The sequence below is a fragment of the Ochotona princeps genome, chromosome X (genome assembly GCF_030435755.1).
Source record: "Ochotona princeps isolate mOchPri1 chromosome X, mOchPri1.hap1, whole genome shotgun sequence".
NCBI lineage: Eukaryota > Metazoa > Chordata > Mammalia > Lagomorpha > Ochotonidae > Ochotona > Ochotona princeps.
Genome location: NC_080865.1, coordinates 65,369,200 through 65,389,276, shown reverse-complemented (window position 1 = coordinate 65,389,276; position 20,077 = coordinate 65,369,200). Strand labels below are relative to the sequence as shown.

General features: G+C 38.8%; 2 protein-coding genes across 4 annotated transcripts in view; one reads left to right on the top strand and one right to left on the bottom strand.

Moving 5' to 3' along the window:
- The window catches only part of PCDH19 (protocadherin 19), a 112,857-nt gene that overhangs the window by 68,370 nt on the left and 24,410 nt on the right, over positions 1–20,077 (top strand). For 2 of the 3 annotated variants that reach the window (XM_058658691.1, XM_058658694.1), the window contains one exon: positions 5,612–5,784. In XM_058658691.1, the coding sequence (XP_058514674.1) occupies positions 5,612–5,784 (173 nt within the window). The remainder of the gene's footprint in view (positions 1–5,611; positions 5,785–20,077) is intronic. The other variant, XM_058658693.1, reaches the window with a different exon arrangement.
- LOC118760474 (histone H3.3A-like) lies at positions 14,074–14,620 on the bottom strand. The gene has a single exon (XM_058658695.1). The coding sequence runs from the start codon at positions 14,594–14,596 to the stop codon at positions 14,186–14,188; it is 411 nt and encodes a 136-aa protein (XP_058514678.1). The 5' UTR covers positions 14,597–14,620; the 3' UTR covers positions 14,074–14,185.

Sequence of the window (20,077 nt, the reverse complement as noted above, 5' to 3'; positions counted from 1 at the left end):
ACCAGAACTGTTTGGCAATTTTTCTGGTGGAATTTCCTTCCTGCTATGCTTGTTTGCTTGCTGTCTTCCCAGAACCAGTGGTGGTGCTTTACCCCTGCTGTAGTACTCTCTTCGCTCATGCCTGCTTCTGTACTGCTGTCTGATACACACTCCTGCGGTGCTTTTGGAGCAATATCAAGCAGGGCATGAGGCTGTACTGTAACTCAAACAAAATATAGTAGAAATGAACAAGGCACTGAAGTGGTGTGAAAAGATAAATGAGTATTGTCTTCTCAACCATACACACAGTGTTTTCCTTTTCCTCCAAAACTGTCCTGGGGTTTTGTAGCACCTCATGTGGTACCTTGTTGTATACTGTAAGTGCTTCATCCCTGTTCCAGAGTGAATGAATGGAAGGTGAATGAGACATCAGCATTTTCCATTAAAATAATTAGCACTAAACTTCCCTGTAAATCAGCGATTTCTGAACTTGAATGTGCACTGGAATCACCTGGGAGGTTTGGTAAATGCAGAGTTTCTAGTTGCACTCCTGCTGAATCCCCATTTTGATCAGGTTTCAAAAGTGACTATGATTCAGGTTGGTCATTAACTCCTAGAGGATCTTCCTGTGTTCCTTAAATACAAGGGGTCTTATAAATATTTACATATTCTAAAAAAGATGAATATTATAAAAAAAACTAGACTTGGATTCCAAATTTTCTTGCACCGAAAAAAGCTTGTTGGGTAAGTCTATTTCTATGAACTTCTTAAATCTCCTTGTACAGTTACAATAATCTGTTTACTATTTGCTCCTGTTTCTCACTGTGGGATGGCATCCCCTGCCTATGTGGTATCACACGGTACGATGATATGGCCTGTTTCAGATCCTTAGTTTTGGAAAAATAGTTCCAATATTTTAAAGGACAAATATGGCTCAAAAATGCATGTTTATTCATCATGTATTTGCTGAATAGCTTTTGGGTGCAGAGTTTCCCTGTTCTAGATGTTTCCAAATACACCTGTCCCTCAATTGTCATCAGCTCAGTGACATTAGCATTTGTATTTACAGTATCATTACAAATAGGGTACCTGTGATTTATTGCCGCACAAAAGTTGTTTTGCAAGTTTTTCATCTCCCAGGAGCACACAGATAATAAAGCAAGTGAAATAAGCATTTTTTATGCTTGGCATACATTGTTATTTGTTTTGGGGTGAGTAGCCATTTACAGGGTATTTTACAATTTGAAGCATCTTGCTCACTGGTCTTAAAATGCTTTCCACAAATTTATTCATTAAGACACTAAATGTCCTTACAGGATCAGAGTAAGTGGCAGTTAGTTTCTCCGATGGGGAAACTGATTTTTAAAATGAGCTAGCTATTCCAGGCTTGGAGTCGTGCAGCGTTATAACTCTTGCTTTTGCTTCTGATAACTTGTGCTGTGCTTGTGGTACCAGCTCTGATCCTTCACTGTTTCATTATTTCTATTCCTTATACCTAAGATATAAAAGCTCTAGGGCTTACATATGCATATGCATTTGATGAACACAACTTAAAAAGTCATCTTCAAAAACAATTAGGAGAAACCAGCTAGATGTCTCTGGCATCCAGACAGGTAACCAAGACAAACTGGTAAATACATCGAGTCAAATAGCTCTCATTGTCCAATAAAGGAAGGATACACATTTGACAAGAGAACTTTTTTTTTCATTTCTTCTTGTTCTTTAATTTTAGTAGAAATGAACATAGTGGGCAATGTCTATTATTAACAGAAGATACAGAATATCTGTAATTTATATCTAAATCTCTTATGCCAGTCCTACCAAAGGTCATGACATAATATTTAATTGTAACTCAGCGAAGGCATTGCTATACATAATAATAATAATAATATTATTAAAGCACGACCATTTATTGAGCATCGATGTGTATTTGATAATTCTAGTGTAGTGCCCCATTGAACCCACAAAATGGTCTTGTGAAGGAAATTCTGGCAAATGAGTTTTATAGACAAGGAAATTGAAGCTCATGAAGACATTAGATATTAGCAACATGGTAAGATACCTGAAGCAGTGGGTTACAGGTCATCACTTGTCCTAATAACTTAAAATTCTGTGCTTTCTTCATTATACTCGGTTTCAGGAATAGAGTTTAGAGACCCTAGAGCAGTTATTTTCAACTGAGCATTATTTGGTAGTATCTCACTGAAGACTTGTCATTGTTGCCCCTTGGGTGGGGATGATTACTGGTATCTAATGTGTAGAAGCCAGGGATGCTGCTAACCATCTTACAATACACCAAGGACAGCCACAACAAATAATTATGTCACTGAAACAATCAACAATGTGAAGATTGGGAAGCCCTACTGTAAGGATGTTTAAGTATATTGCTTGGACCGAACCCCTTCACTATCATGTGTATCAAGCAAATATTGGTAGCTTGGGAATGAAGTCAATTCAGAATTAAATTGTCTGCCTAAAAGTGACACTCTTCTGTCATGGATTAAAAAATTTATATGTATCAGAAACTAGATATACAGGTGGGAAATTGATGTTTCCTATGAAAATAGAAGAGCCTGTACCACCAACCAGGGAGGAAATTTCCTCTATCATGAGATTTATGGGTGCTTATAGGTAGGGCCCAACTTTTTCAGGGAAAATGCATTTATTTCAACTGTGGGATTAGAATTTATTAAAAAGTCCCAGAATCTGTGCTGTACAACTAGAAATGGTGAAGTGCTTTAAGTCATGTGTTTGCATTTGGCCTTCTTGACCATAGAAGAACTATAGGATGATTTTTTAAAAAAATAGGATTATGTTCTGGTTGAGTTCATAGGGTCAAGTAAGTTGTGTGATATTATTTGGAGGAGCTGAGTGAGCTGGCCTATTGAGTGATTTTGGTTTTACTTCAGTTGATACTGAGTTATTCTTTCTGAAAATAATTAGCTAACAGGTCAACGTTTCACTCTCTCCTACTCTTCATTTTCTTATAATTATGGCTTTCCAGTTACTGCCCTCTCGATCTTTTCCTTTTTACATTCAGGTTAGCAAACGTTCTTTATCTAAGTTTGTCATATGTTAAAAAATCTGCTGTGATTCTTTTTGACCAAGTGCAGAGAGTGACAATGTGTCCATTGTGTCCATGGCATAGCTCTTCATTATATGTACAGAATGTTATTATCAAAGTCTCAGAGAGCTAGCCCTGTGAATGTTGAAGATTGAGCAGATCAAGCGAGTTTGTGCTGTCATCTCTACAGGGCTCCCATTTCAGAGGCACAGTAGATCTGTTGGAGCTAGTCCTAATTCACAATTGTGTCACTCTCCCTTGTTGAGACAACAGCATATTTTCTTGAATGTCACTGACTAAGGGAATAGATTCACCATCCCCCACAAGGTGTTTCAGATACATAATTTATGATCCATGGTGAAGCACAGCTGCAAACTCAGTCAGGACATTCAAAGTATTAGAAGTACCAGGTGGGTCCTCTACAGATGTACCCTATGTGTTTTTCTCTATTTTGTAAGAAATGGTGTGGCATTCTTGGATAGCAAGATAATAATGTGGTGGATTGATTTAATAAGAGCAAGAAAAATTTATCCACAAATTCTTGAACTGAAAGTTTACATACTTTTCTTAAAAGATATTTTATTTTTATTGGAAAGGCAGATTTGCAGAGAGAAAGCTTTTCTGTCCACTGTTTCACGCCCGAAGTGGTCACAATGGCCGGGAGCTGAGCTGATCCGAAGTTAGGAGCCAGGAACTTCTTCTGGGTCTCCCATGTGGGTGCAAATTCCCAAGGCTTTGGGCCATCGTCTACTGTTTTCCCAAGCCACAAGCAGGGAGCTGGATGGGAAGTGGAGAGCAGCCAGGACAGAAACCAGTGCTCATATGGGATTCTGATGGATGTAAGGCAAGGATTTAGCCACTAGGTTAGCAATGTCGGGCTCAAGTTTACATATTTTTAGAGTAACTGTAATCACACTTCTGTTAGTGCCCATTCTGTTGTTCTCATATTTTATCTTATGTGTTGGGGTTCTCTAGAGAAACAGAACCAATAAGTGTATCAGCATGTATCGCTATCTGTGTATCTATAGCTGTATCTTTATATCAAAAAAGTTTCTGGATGCTGAAAAACCTTATGATCTCTGATCTACAAGCTGGAGACCTAGGAACATTGTTGCTGTAGTTTAAAGGCTTTAGAACCAGAAAACTAATAATATAGATAACAGGTCAGAAGAAGATTGATGCCTTAGCTTAAGCAGTTATGCAGAGAGCAGTTCCAACATTCTTCTACTTTTTGTTCTGTTTAGGCCTTGAATTGGAATGATGCACACCCTTGCTGGGGAGAGCACATGTTTTGCTTAGTGTACTGATTGAAATGCCAATGTCTTATGCAAATACCCATACAGACATACCCAAAAATGATGTTTCATTTGCTGTTTTGGCATCATGTGGCCTTGCCAAAACGACACATCAAATTAACCATCATATTTTCAATGTGTGACCATCATATTTCCCAAGTTTGTCCTCTTCTCAGCTTCTGCCTCCTTTCTTTTCTTTTCAATCTATCCTTCTGACTTTCTCAGTTAAAACCGACCTGGTTCTTCAGTCCTAGTAATCCTTTATATTTTATTTTATTTATTTATTTTTTAAGATTTATTTATTTTATTACAAAGTCAGATATACAGAGAGAAGGAGAGACAGAGAGGAAGATCTTCCATCCGATGATTCACTCCCCAAGTGAGCCGCAACAGGCCGATGCGCGCCGATCCGAAGCTGGGAACCAGGAACCTCCTCCGGGTCTCCCACGTGGGTGCAGTGTCCCAAAGCATTGGGCCGTCCTCGACTGCTTTCCCAGGCCACAAGCAGGGAGCTGGATGGGAAGTGGAGCTGCCGGGACTAGAACCGGCGCCCATATGGGATCCCGGGCATTCAAGGCGAGGACTTTAGCCGCTAGGCCACTGTGCCGGGCCCATCCTGTATATTTTAATGGAGCTACCCTGATTTCTTACACTTCTTGTTTTGTTATACAATGTTTGAAGTATATGTAGTGGTTAAGGTTCCAAACTCTGAAGATCAACTACCTGCCCTTTGTCTTATGTCTGTTGTTTTGTAGAAACCAGCTGTATGAACTTGCTCAAGTTATTTAAATTCTAGGCACCTTTATGTTTTCATCTTTAAGTGTGAATGTTAGTAGCACCTTTATCTTATAGAGTTGTGATGGTTTAAAAAGTTAATTATGTTAAGTACTTCAAACAGTGTCTTATGCATAGTAATCAATCAGTAAACATTAGTTCTAATTTTCCTTTGATTGTAAGGAAAGTTGCAAAATCCTTCTGAAAGGATGCAATTCTTTAGAGGTTGTTTTAGGTTTGTACTTCTGCTGTGTCTGTAACGATGCACTGTATATATGTGAATGAAAATATTAGCTACATCAGTATCCAATAGTAAGAACTTCTATGCAATGTTAAATTCTGCCATGTTTAAACAGAAATGTCTTTCCCCCTTATTTCTACACTTTTGGGCAATCCAGCCTTAGCTGGCCTCATCACAGAGCTGACATCATCCTGGCTCAGACTTTTTTTTAAATCAGATGTCTTACAGTTGTAAATTATTATTCTTTCTTCAACCCAGCAGCTCAACCTTCAAGGACTTAGAGGGCAACAGCCTGAAGGATAGTGGACATGAGGAGAGTGACCAGACTGACAGTGAACATGATGTCCAGCGGAGCCTGTATTGTGATACTGCTGTCAACGATGTGCTGAACACCAGTGTGACTTCCATGGGATCTCAGATGCCTGACCATGGTAAGGGCTGATTGGATGTAATCACAACACTGGATTCCAAAGAATAAGTATTTTTTCAAGATGTCTGCTGAGCTCACACCTCAGCAGCGCCTATAAGGTTTTTCAAACATCCTGACACCTAGTCAGATTCTTCTTTGCCCTCCCTGAGTGGATCACCTAGGATGGTATCATGTTAAAGCATTTTAAAATCTGACTGCAAATACACGTTGCATGCAGCCTCTTCAATAGTAACTGCACCAAGTACGTAGGAAGCAAGCATATGCCTTTTCATAAGGAATAAATGTCTCTTTTGGCTTTAGCATATGAACGCAATTGATCAATTGAGTTGTCTCGAATGCAGCACTAGTGAAATCTAAGGGTTACTTTCCTGCCAGGCTTTATCTGGAGAGATTTGGTTCTTTGACCACAGATTGTGTACTAAGGCAAGAAGCACTCATTTTATTTACAGGGCCACTGTTTGAAATTGTTACAACTGTCACACAAATCATGTCATTAGTCATAGTGGAGAGTAGGGAAAGAAAAGGCAGCTGAGTCAACGTAAGACATTTCGCTAATGGGCAGAGCACCTCAAAGTGGCCCCTCAGGAGCAGCATCCTCAAGTGTGGAGGAGAGCCTATTTTTGTAAACCCAGCCATACCTGCTTCAGCAAGAATCACTATTTAAATCCATGCTAGTAGAAACCAGTGCAGAAAACAGCAGAATTCAACTAAGGCAGAATGTTCAGATAGACTTGGGTACAAATGTCGATTTCAATATTTTACTGATGCAACCATGATATGCAAACAACCTGTCTTTTTCAATTAAGGAGTATGAGTTCAACTTGGTGTTCAGGCTCAGTGAAGCTTCAGACTGCTTGGCTGTGTCTTAAGAGAAGCTAGACTCATGCTCAGCTGGAAGCCCTGCTGCTAAAAGACGTAAAGAAGAGAAAACAAAATATGGTGATTATGTGCTGGTCTTCAGCTGTTTCATTTCACTGTAAACATCATTAAATGCTTTTGTTTTGGTTTGGTAAATGAATCCAAAGGACAAAAATGCATGATCCACAGAACGAAATGTTTTTGATGGAAAAAAAAATTAGTCACTGTAGAGTCCATTAAATTGTCTAATCCACCACTTCTCAAGCAGACTGGATTGTCAGTCTATAATATATAGAGGTCACTACCAATTATGCACTGCTGCCTTCCCTTATTGGTGAAGTGTGACATCTGCAGAGATAATATACTTTCTGGGAAACCTTACTATGACTAAGGACAAAAAAATAAACATTTATATAGCTGAAACAGAAGCAATTTAATTCAGAGGATTAGCAGTAAGTGTGTTACAGGATGCAGACTGATATGTATCATTTACTAGTCATGCGTCTCTAAGACTTTTTCCCTTATGTTAGCAAGGGTTTTAGTTAGATGCTGTCTAAACTGAAATGGCTCCAGGACAGGAAATAGTCATAGATGATTCTCACTTTATGCGTAGCCTGAACAACATCTGCTTGAAGTTTGTCACATTTCTCTAGGAAAGCAATACTGATGGACTTAGCGTATTCTTAGAAGAGAGTGGTTCTCACAACTACGAAATATGTATATATCCTTGTGTGTTTTTATTTATATATGTATATATATGTACTATGCATATTGCATAAGAATGACAGTATTTTAAGGCAAATCTGTGACAGTGTTCTGCATGATTCCACACATATACACTTTTTGCTGTTACATTGTGGCAACATCTTCACATTTTGTTTGACAATATTTAATTGGAATGCATATATTTTCATTTTATCCCATCATTCCAGCAACGACTAAACCTTGAACCAATCCGTGGGTTGATTAATTTCATCCTGAATGAGTGATTGAAGTTTAGGTACAAAGGGAATTTAGATCTTACTTACACTTCAGTCTTTACCTTGTGATATCCCATTACCTCTGATGCTTTCTGTAGTTACACTTAATTATGTGTCTCAAATCAACTCCAGGCTAGCCATACGCATTGTGTCACAATTTCATTTGGGTTGATTACTTCCACCTCACAAGACAACAATTGTTGTAACAGTGAAATTTTATACCACTCAACTATATCAAACCTGCACTTTGATAGTAAGCTTATCTCATTTTATTCTAAGAAACATTCATTGAAAGGCAGTCACTTGGTGAAGCTACCATGTATGCTTAATCTTGAACTTGTCAGGCTAACTTTGACCTTGATATGGGTTTTGTTCTTTCCAGAACCACTCCAAAATTGGGCCAAATGTATATAGAACAGTCTGCCGCTAGCTTTATTGTCATGGTTCACCAGAACAGAAGGTGACAGGGATTTTTTTTATCCTTTGCTTCCTATTGGAATATTGTACTTTTTCTAGTGCTGTCTCTCAGTGGCTCTGAAGAGTGCGTTGAGAACAAGTGCAGGGGTTTTACGACCTGCTTTTGGTTCCTGAGATGGTTTGGTGCTGAGATTGGGAGCACCACTCAAATCTCTTAACCAGTAGCCTGGATTTGAGAAGTCTCATCACCATCTGATGAGGTTATACATTTTTCCTTATCTAGTTTCTGTGGGTGATTTCTTCTTTTTTTAAAATTATTTTTTAATAATCTTACTTAGTTGATTAGGGAACAAAGGGTCAAGGGCTACAGGGTGAAAGTGGGTAATACCATTGTTTCCACACCAATATCATTTTCCCCTGTATCTGGGGTGAGGGAAAAAAACAAAGGGAAAAGCCCCACCTAACCTCCCACCCATCCCAGATCCCCAATGGGAGGCGTGCTCTGAGGGTCCTGCTCATACAGTTTTGATAGTTCATCAGTTCTAGTTTGCTGCCAATCTCTCAGTTCCAATCGCAATGAATCCTATTCAGAGTACACTGGCTGACAGTCTCTTCATGGTGGTGGTTCTAAGATCAGCAGTTCAGTTGGAGGGATCTCCAAAGAAACTTCGTCCGAGATGATCCCAGGCTGATTCTTGCGCGAGTTTGCTAGTACAGAGTCTGACACCGTCCGTCACACCAATTAGCTTATGCACATGCTGGTCGTTGGGATTGCTGGGTTCGTTCTGTTTCCAGCCCTGTCTTCCTCATGAACCAGCGGGTGTTGTAGTCCAATTCGATCCTGCCCGCTTCATACTCGGTCCTCACGCAAACCGGTTGGAGCTGCAGCCTAGTTGGGGCGACTCCCCATAACACCCACCAGTTCTGCCCCCTACCCTGGTTCCCATGCTTGCTGGTGAGTCCGAACGCCAGAACAGAGTGTGGGTTGAGCCAGGTTCGGTTGCGACACATACTAGTACACAATAAGGAATGCCAAGGTGAGATGAGCCTTACCAGATGTGGTTGCAGCGCCCAAACAGCACATGTGATAATCAGGGGGAGGAGGCAAAGCTGGCAGGGGAACGTGGGCTCCCCTGCTGGACAACTACTTCCATTGGAAAGCGTGAGTGGGTGATTTCTAAGATGTGTAATCAACAATAGGGTGGTCAGAGCTCGTGGATTTGGTGTATGATTTGGCATATCACTGGGCTTTTAGCTCTCCTGTCTAGGTTGAGTGATGCCAAGGTTAATAGGCTTCTGGTTCCACTTTCATCCTTTGCATGACCATTTAGGAGGACATGAACATTCCATTATGCTTCCTTAGATATGTAATCCTGATATGAAATTGAAATTTATGGGTATCATACCCTAGGAGTGTACACTAGTCCCAGACCCAACTAATTGGTCTTAAATCACACTCAGTCTTTCTTTCCTTATTTTAATTATTGATTATAAATTAATCAACTGAAAATATGACTGTAATTGCCCTAATATGCACCCAAATTAGAGTTTACTACAAGGCTGAGTTGGTTTCCCTCCCGTGCTAATTGATACCAAATGAAGGCAATATACAGATATTTGCAATAACATTTATCTGCTTTTCACATCCAAATGCACCCGAATGCAATATAATGATTGCTTTCCTTCTAGAAATGTAGATTCTTATGCATTTTGCTACACTTGTTTATTTATACTTCTCATCACCTGAATTGCACTTAACACTTTTGCTCTATGAAATGTGGATTTGAAAAATTTGATCTGTGCCTAATGCTGTTACAAATTAGGCATGAAAATGTTGTAGACTGTATATTATGCATAGTACAGTGTCAACCACAGGTATGTCAAAGCATTTACACTTTTAACACTCAACCAACAATATGTAATCTCATTTCCCCTAGCCTTTTAATGAAATTATGAGTCAATGACTTATCATTCTTTTCTTTATCCTCTAACATGTCCCACAGACTCACCTCTCACCTTGCTAAATTTCCAAACAGTTATTTCAATTAATCTCTTGGCAAAATAGGGCATTCTCAGTGGAGAATATTTTGTGACATTGCAAAGCAGTGTGCTGCTGGGCTCCAGGATGGCAGCATGGACCAGATGTTCATGCAGTAATTGAAAATTCCATTTTATCAGAATAGCATTTGCTGTCAAAAAGTTTTATCTTTACTTCAACAAAGAGGTTGATTAGATCTCCCTGGACCTGAATTAGCATCTTTGAGGCTAGACATACTGTTTTGCAATTCATGTAGTTATTTCTTCCCCAGTTTTGCTCATATATAATTTTTAAAAATACATTTATCCTCTTGCAAATACACTCAGTGAAATGCTTAATTACTTGAACATAGGAATGTGTATATGCTCTTTTTATATATGTGACTTCTATCTTCTGCCTCAGGTACACAGTATCCTAATGCCAGGCAGGAACAATCCAGGCACAGACATATATGATTCGCGCATTCATTCAGCAGCATGTTTGAGAGCCCACTTTGTTTCTGACTCCTGGAATTGAATGTGTCAACCATTTCTGTTATTGACTCTGAAGGTTATCATCTTTTTACTTTTGCTTTCTGGCATTTACTGAGGTGACCAAGGTCAGCTCAATGATGAAATGCATAATTCTTTCTAATTTTAAAGTTATAATAGAACTTGGGACTAAAAAAAAGCTTTTGTTTATATTGTGCCGATAAAACAAAAGAAACAATTGAAAACTGTTACCAAAATCTTTTTTTATTAACAAAAAAGCTTTTTGACACATTATACAATGTTTCATGAACTTTATTTTCCCTGCTAATGGACATAATGGTTTGTTTTTTTTCAGAATTAATATTTTTTATTAATTACATTGCATTATGTGACACAGTTTCATAGGCTCTGGGATTCCCCCAACCCCTCCCCATGCCCTCTCCCCATGGTGGATTCTTCCACCTTGTTGCAGTATTATAGTTCAAATCCAGTCATGATTCTTCCATTGCAAGCATGTACCATGCGTAGAGTCCAGCATCTTATTGTCCAGATAAACTCAACAGTTTCTTGGGGAGACCATCTCTGGTCTGAAGGTAGAGCTGGCAGAATATCATCCCGATCAATTAAAAGCCCCAACATAACATCAACAGCAATTTACAACATTATGAAATTAATTGACATGGTATTGAGTAATGCTGATGGAATTATGATTCCTTATGAAGGACTACACCATTGTAGCAAAATGGGAAAAATCTGTCGGGGGTGGGAGTTTGGGGGAGAATCCCAGTCTATACAAAATTGTACCACATAATTCAAAAATGCAAAATGAAAATGTTTAAGAAAAACAGGAAAAAAAGCTTTATCTCTTTTAAAGGAAGCGTGACAGAGGAGAGTGGGAAACACACACACACAGAGAGAAAGAGAGGCAGAGAGGGAGAGAGGGAGAGAGAGAGAGAGAGAGAGAGAGAGAGAGAGATCTTTCATCTGCAGGCTCATTCTTTTTGATGTTCACAATGTCAAGGACTTGGCCAGGCCAAAGCCAGGAAATAGGAACTCCATCCACATCTTCCATGTTGGTGGAAGGAAACAAAGCACTTGGGTCATCTTTGGGCTATCTTCTGCTGCCTTTCCAGTCTCATTAGCAGGAAGCTGAATCAAAAACTGGAGCAGCTGGGACTTTAATTGGCATTCCATTATGAAATGCTGGAATGTGGCTTAACTCACTGCACAACATCACCTGCTCCTGAAATCTTTTTTTCAAATGAGAATGTCAGGAGAGATCTTCCTTTATGTCCTAATTTGAACAATATCCCATTGGTCAACATTTTAAAAAAATATCTGCTAGTTGTGAGGTTGCACTTCTTGCTCATCTTTAATTGATATCACTGTAGGATGACAGTTTTAATCTCTGACATGCCCAGCTATCTTGCTGGTTTAAAGGCACACAGTGGTATTCTGAAGATCAATCTCCCTTTTCCTCTGATACTCATAAAATTTCTTTCTCAGTCTCAGCAGTTTCTGGGTAGGTAGGAAGAGAGGTGATAGGTGGAACATTTGTTTATTTCAACTACATTGCCACACTAGATAATTGGATTCCTTCCAAAGCATTATTTATAGCCTATTGACAAGACAGTCACTGGAATAAAAAGCTGTCCTTAACTAATGGAAACATCTATGCCATTAGCAGCTGTTTGCTACAATTATTTTGGCATGGACCCTTTGGTAAAAGAATTCTTTTAGAACAGTTCACTATCTCCATGCAGGACATCATGAATAATACCAACTGTTCAAATGCTTCCAAATGAAAAGGCTATTGTATTTGTGTGAGTGTATGTGTGTGTTTCTTGATTCACTTGGATCTTTTAGTTGCCTATTCTCAATATCATTTTAAAATTTATTATTAATAATTACCTGTGGTAAAGGATTCATTATTCATCAAGAGAATAAATGCCAGGGGCTTTCTCGACTAGTTAAAGCTAGGAATTTCTACATTCCTAAGCACTTGGAAGGCATTGGAGGATGAATATATAAAGGGAGCACACTGAACAATTAAGAATTTCATTCTCTAGGAGTTTATGGCCCAATAGCACAAATGGTCCAGTATGGAATAAGCTACATAGGATCATTGAAGAAATTAATTGAAGTTATTTGAAGTGGAAAGCAAAATGCATCTTTAAAAGAACAGTTTGTTATAATGGGGTCCCGGGGAGGGAATAGGGAGGTCCGACTCCACCATAGTGTGCTTGAAACTCTGCTGTTTGGGTGGTTTGGGAGATGATTGTCTTCCAGTTGCTTCATGACAAAGCAAGTTCTGTAAGCCATGATAAGTGGGGACATTGCCAATAGGATAGAAAGTGAGATGCAAGTCAAGATGCTGTATAGTTGCAGAATATACCAACTGTTCCACATAACTCAAAAAGTCCACCGATCAAGATCAATGATTTTTGGGACTTTCTTTCTACTTAACATTATTCATGTCTTTTCATAAGATGCCAAATAACTACAAATAAACCCATCAGGTTGAGAAAACAAGAATCTAAACATGGTATTAATATATTTATAGAATTTTTCTGTTTATCATCCCTTTATTTCATTTATTATGCAATGAATATGGACAGTTATTTCTAGTCAGTTCTAAGAGAAATTTAAAGAAACCGGTGAAAGCTTACTTGATACACACACTTTAGAAATTTGGCTTTAAAAAAATCTACTTACTTATTTGAAAGACAGAGATGGGAGGGTAGAGAGAAAAATCCATTACCTGCTGATTCATGCCCCAGATGCTGGCAACATCCAGAACTGATTTCATCTGAAACCAGGAGTCAGGAAATAAATCTAGGTCTCCTAAGTGAACAGTAGGGACCCAATTCCCTGCTGCCTCCCAGGGTGTGCAGAAAGTTGGCATTGTATGTAGAGCTGGAGCTTGAACCCAGCCACTCCAATATGAAACACAGGTGTTCCAATTGACTTTACTCATTATGCCACAACATTTGCCCTCTACAAAATGTGGCTTTTGGCTTTTTAAAGAAAATAGTTATGATTTCTCTTCCTAAAAGGCTTACACACAGCAAAACTCTGGCCTAAAAGATGTGTGCTGGTCTTCAGGGCCAGCAGAAAAGGTTTATTGGTTTGTGTATACAGGTTCTTCTTCTGGGGATGTTTTAAAACACTCTCACACAGTGTAGGCTCAGGTTTTTTGGTTTTTTTTTTTTTTTTTTTTTTTTTTTTTGCTGTCAATAAGAAATTTACTTGTTTTAAAAAAATCCAAATGCTGGCATTGTCCAGAAAAATTGAACAGGTTTATTTATAATTGTTATAAAGTCAAACTGCTGAAACTTGTTCACTGAAACATGTTGACTTGCATTAATGCTTTATGTCCCCGCATTTATATTAAAAATCCACACACAAATGCAAATGGAAAAATTGCCTATACCTGATTTCTGTCCCCTAGTTTTCCATTTGCAATCATATACTTAGGTACCTTTTGACCCCATGGGAAAAACAAAAAACCAACCAAACAAAAACAAAACAAAACAAAACAAAGAAAACCCCTAAACGTTCAGAGCTACCAATATAACAGGTAAGAAGAGAAAAAAAAAATTGTTTTGAGAATGAAATGTTTCTCCTCATAGTGGATTCTTAAGCACGTCCTCCACGTATGCAGCGTGCTAGCTGGATGTCTTTTGGCATAATTGTAACACGTTTGGCATGGATAGCACACAGGTTGGTGTCTTGAAACAGGCCAACCAGATAGGCCTCACTTGCCTCCTGCAAAGCACCAACAGCTGCACTCTGGAAGCGCAGATCTGTTTTGAAATCCTGAGCAATTTCTCGCACCAGACGTTGGAAGGGGAGTTTGCAAATCAGAAGCTCAGTGGACTTCTGATAAAGTCTAATTTCACGGAGCGCCATAGTACCAGACCTGTAACGGTACGGTTTCTTCACCACTCCAGTAGAGGGCACACTCTTGTGACCGGCTTTTGTAGCCAGTTGTTTTCTGGGTGCTTTGCCACCAGTCGATTTGCGGGCAGTCTGCTTTGTAGGAGCCATGGTTCAAGTACCTCCTTACTCATCCACTCCCTTCTCCTTCGGCTGGAGCTCGGGCGCTGGCGTTGAGAGCGACGTCGGTGTGGCGGTGACTCTAGGCTTAGGTATTATACGGCCTTTCTTTCCTTTCTCTTGTTTGTTTAAAAGAATCATTTACATATGCTTACAATATGCTCAATTTAAGAAAGCACTGAGTAAGCAGTTTGACTCATTCTTGTAGGAGCTGAGTTTGAAGACCCACTTCAAGATGGCTTCTTCATTCGCATGTTCAGCCTTCTAGGTCCTTTGGCCTCTCAGTCTCCTTGTGCCAAATCATTTACCAGGGATTTTCCATGTAACTTGTATGTAGTGATTGCCTTTTGAAGCTCAAGTGTGTAGGGAAAACAGACTCATCTGAAATTGCAAATAATGGACCCCTATAAATCAATCATTCAGAGAATACAAAGTAGTTCTTCACAGTAAGGGATAAAAAGATCGTCATGGGAGATCAGCGTCTGGAGTTGATTCAAAGCACATTTGTTGGGATCAGACATGTATACACAGGGGAGGGGATTTGGGGTTTTATGGTGAAGAATGATTTTCACTTAAAAAATGTAGGTGATAGCATTTGTTGATTTTTTGGAGGTGTTTTTATGATGTTGTATAGCAGGGGTGCTTTAAAAGGAACTGAACCATGTAGTAGCTCATTGAGGTGGAGTCATAAGACACACTTTGTCTTTGATTCTCCCTGATAATATCAGGTATATTAATCGAGTCTGCTAACTTTCACAACAGTTCAGACAACAAACATACAAGCTGGTAAATATGAAATAATAGAGTATAATCTTAACATTGGTTTTGTTCTTTTTAGCTTTAGTATCTACTTTATGACAAATGAGACCCTTTAGATTCTTGGCTTTGTTTAATGGAAAGATTTTCAATTTGACTGAAGTTAGAACCCTTTAGAAGTAAGTTTATCTCTCCCTACCTAGTCAGCTAAGCTTTAGGGTAGTTCTAAATCATTCTCTGGTACCTATACTGTGGGTTATGCAGGAGTTCAGCTGCAATCTGGTTTGATTAAAAGCATTACTTACAACATTAGTTACTGCTTAAGTAGAAATCTGTAAATGTCACTGCTTTAACAGTGTGGAGAAACTTGGTAGCTTTGGTTCATGGTAGCAAGGCAGCTTCCCAGTCATGAGTGCAATTCAAATCCAGTGCCAGAGATGTATGGTCCAATTTCTGTGTGTTCGCTCTCTCCCCCTCAGAGATTGAATATTCTTTCTCTTTCATCCTTGACGTGGACAATAACAGATGTTTGACATCTTCCTTCCTTCCTCTTTTAGCCTGCATCAAGTTTTCCAACCTGTGTGAACAATAGAATCATTCCGTTTTAACACATAGAAAAGAGGGAAAAGAGAGAATATGTATGTTCCAAGATATTTAGACTGGTCAAACTGTTCCATAGTATCACCACCTGCTGTTTTTAATCGTTAATGAGACTGTCAGTTGCTCTAATCTGGGAAGTGAACCAAAAGAATGATTTGGATTTTAATTTAATTAAAACATCAAGTTATTGCAAAATGTGTCTAACGTGAAAATATCAGATTGTATGCTATTGATAAACCAAAGCAATCACATGCAGGGACTGAACTATCACTTATACGCAAATGTGAACTATTTTAAAATTGAGGAAATCTTGTGATTATAATCATTAGCTGGAAGATTTAGTCTTTTTAATTCTAAAAGTCACTCTATTCCACTAACATGATGCATACGAGTGCATATCTGTTCCACATTTTTTTCCTGGAAGAAAAACTGATTGACCAAAAATGCAAAGACATTATTAATGCCAGAGTAAAGCCCAAAGTGCAAATTCTTTTTCTTGACTCAGTGCCTATCAAACTGCATATGTTAGGAGTTGAGTGATCATCTGTGACTTTTCTTACACTGGATAATTGTACTTATTAGAAGAAATGAGAATTCAGATATACAGGATCTTTGCATTAAGTGGCTTTTAAAGATATAAAGCCAGACCTTTGTTTATGGCAACTGTCACGTTAAAATGTTTCATTATGCCTCTGTGAACTTCATCAAACACTTTTAGATTTTCAGATTTATAATTGATGTCCACTGAGCTTCAAGAAAAAAAGAACTGCAAGAAACATTACCTTACTTTTGGGTTCTAGTTTACTGGAGGGTAGATGTATCAAATCATACTACCCTTCTGAAATCACAACAAGTGAGCACTACCTGAGTTCAGCTGATAATCAGTGTGTGTAGTTAATGAGTCTGCAAACAGATCAAGTGGCTGGAACTGGCACCAGGAAACCACCATTCCAGACTAACCATCTCTTATTAACCTTTTGGTGTTCCCTTTGTGGTGCTAATTAGAGGCTCATAAAACTATTCACTCAGGATCTTTTGTTTAAAATAAAATTTTCAAAGAAACACAGTCCACCTTAGGCTTGTGTTGGTATGGTGTTTTCCCTCATGAAGGACAATGACTGACTTGCCATTGTAAAGATTTGATGATGAATCTGTAATGTTCTGGCAATTAAAATGCCAGAAAAAGTTGTTTATGTAGTTTTTAAAATTTATTGTGTTCTGCAGATTGTGGTGGTACTGGAGCAGGTGTCAGATGTTCCCACCACCACTGTGTGGACTAAATGAAGGCTCACATTCCCAGGCTGTATCCCTGTCTGCCACACTGTCTGGCCGCCTTCTGCCTGAGCCTGAATCCTGCCCATACTGCCTGAGAGGATTAGGAATGTATTTTACTTCTTTTCTGTGCACTTATATGAGACAAGATATGAGCATTGTACTCTTGGGAGGGGAAACATCTAGTTGAAGTGCTGTTTAGCTTGAAATGATGTTGTCACGTGGGTTCCCCCAACATTCAAGCTATTACAGCTGCAGGATGAAAATGGAAGAACAGCATTGCTTGGTTCTCTCTTTTCCTTCCCAACCTTCTTAGATATTTTCCGCACCTGGAAGTCTATCCAGTAATTTGTCATTGAACAAAGGGCAATATGTGATGTGTTCCAAGTATATTGGAGCCATGTAGTCATTTTGTGCTTTTGTTTATTTGTCCAGTTCCTGTTCCTACCTAATTTTCCTCTAATTTATTCTGTATAAAAATCATCTAAAGTGAATTACTTATATGATCCTAGAAGAAAAAATCTAGATGGGGAGGTGGCTATGTATTACATGAGACTTGCTAAGCTAGACATTGTTGCATTTGACACAGAAAAGTGATGCATCTTCCAGAAGCCTAATATTATCTGGGATTCCTATTCCAGAAATGCAGGCACAGAATCCAGCATTCTACTTACAGCATTACTTAGGAGCCCTTTGATATGTTAGGTTTCCATGGCCATCAATATAAAATTTCAAAGCCCTAAAATGTCCCCCAAATCATAATAGGGAGTTCATATTATGTTACATTATTTACCTGTTAAAGGAACACGGAGAAGAGGACAAGCATGGAATTCTCCACCCCCCCCCCCAAAAAAAAAATCAACAAGTGGAATGATAGCCATTTAAACTGGAGATCCAAGTCAGTGTGTTCGCTGATTGAGAAAGACTTGGAAAATTAGAATGAGGTGATAAGAGAAATGAAGTAAGAAACAAGTATCTATGGTTGAAACTAAACTTGACAACAGTGGGTGTGTATCTGTAATACAGATTTCCTTCATTACATGCTATCTAGCTAATCCTTATAAACAAACCTGAGAATTCTAATTCTCCTTGGAATCTTTTAGGTAGTATTCAATCCATTCAGACTCCAATTAATATGAGTCAGTCCTAACAAGTCAACACAACTACTTCCACCCTACTTCCTTTTCTTCAAGGTTGATGTCATTAGTCTGCCTGTAAACCTAAAAGCAGGTCACAGTAGTTAAGAGTACAGAATATGAAAGAAACAAACCTAAGTTCCATGCTTTTCTTTGCCACCTAACTATTAACCTCAATCAAGTTAGTTTTTGGATCTTCTATTTTCTCATCTGCAAAGTGGAAATAATTGTAGAAATTACCTGTCAGGGTCGTTGTGAGGTAATTCTAATTAAGGTGCTTAGTATGTCTTGTGGATTATCCTATGTGCTGCATACACAGAATAAGCTTCCACTGTTGCGGAGACTGAGTCAGTGGAATTTCCACTTTGTATGATTTCAGTACTTCACCAAAACTCCTCAACTGCATGCTGCTGTCTGTGATTCCTAGACCAAGGGCAAAGTGTTTCATGTTATTATTAGAGTTCAAGCAGTCCATGGGAAGAGGAGATGCATTTATTCAAATTCACACTAAGTTGTCAATTAGATTGTTTCTAAGTTTGGCATCTGATGGGGGCAGAGAGAGGATGGTTTCCAGGCTATTGAGCATTAAGAGTGCCAGAGGAGAGAATGCCCAGAAAGAGCTGCCAAGGGATAACATGAGTTTGTCTGGAACTAACAATGTTCAAGGGAACATGGAGTAATTGTTAATAGGTTCACTCACTGTGAGATGTCTGTGTGCTGAAAAACTCTCTTGACTATCAAATCATTTTTCTGGGTCAGCTCAGACTCTGCTTTGAGAAATTACAGGGTGACCAGCAAAGATTTTGAAGAGAGGTCTGTGTGCACACATTCTTGATCCCTTGTATGAGGTAAGCAAACTTCTAGTTCTTTTTTGATGACCTGGACTTTGGCTTCCCTATGTCAGAAACTGCACATCCAACCCTAGGGTCCCTATCATGTTCTGCTGCTCTCCCCCTCTTGCCTCACTTCTCTTCAGTGGCAGACATCATTTTTATTCTTTTTTTTTGTCCACCCTTTGCTCACCTCATGCCCAGACTTTCATTAAAAAATAAATGAGGAGATGCATTTTTCATTTCTAAGTTTCTTTTAAAAAGCACCCTGTAAAGATTCCCTTCTATTCCCTTTTTTCTAGTAATGGACTGAAAAATGCCCAGCTTCTACCTGAGAGGTCGTATCTCCTTGCCATATGAATGAGCTCACAGCAGGTCCCCAGGGACAGTGTTATCTGGGTGATAATGGGAATTTATGTGCCTTTGGATTTCTGTGTCTTTTTGTAGCTGAATGAATTTGCTAATCATAGAAAAGGTCAACCAAAACCCCTAAAAATCATCTCCATATAAATTCCACTCACATACAGTTGATGAGTGAAAAATACATTTTCAAAAAAAATCCTGTCTTTCTTTAAGCTGTTTGTGGCATAGCATTTTGGTTTGTAAGTGACCTTATAACATATTTGTGTCTGTCAATAAGTAAATGGAAAGGTGGGGTAAAGGGGCGACATGCCACACACAGAACTGTGTGGAAATAGGAATATATTTCGTGTACACACACACACACACACACACACACACACACACCTTATAGGGACAGGCACTGCATTTTTGGAAAAAGGTAGATTCATTGTAAAAACAAACCATCTTTCATAGGTTGAACATAGCATTCCATGATTAATATAACTGGAAGTGCATGATTTTTGCCTTCCAAAAAT

Coding starts and splice junctions, on each gene's coding strand:
- LOC118760474 (XM_058658695.1), bottom strand. CDS start 14,596: ATGGCTCCTACAAAGCAGACTGCCCGCAAATCGACTGGTGGCAAAGCA.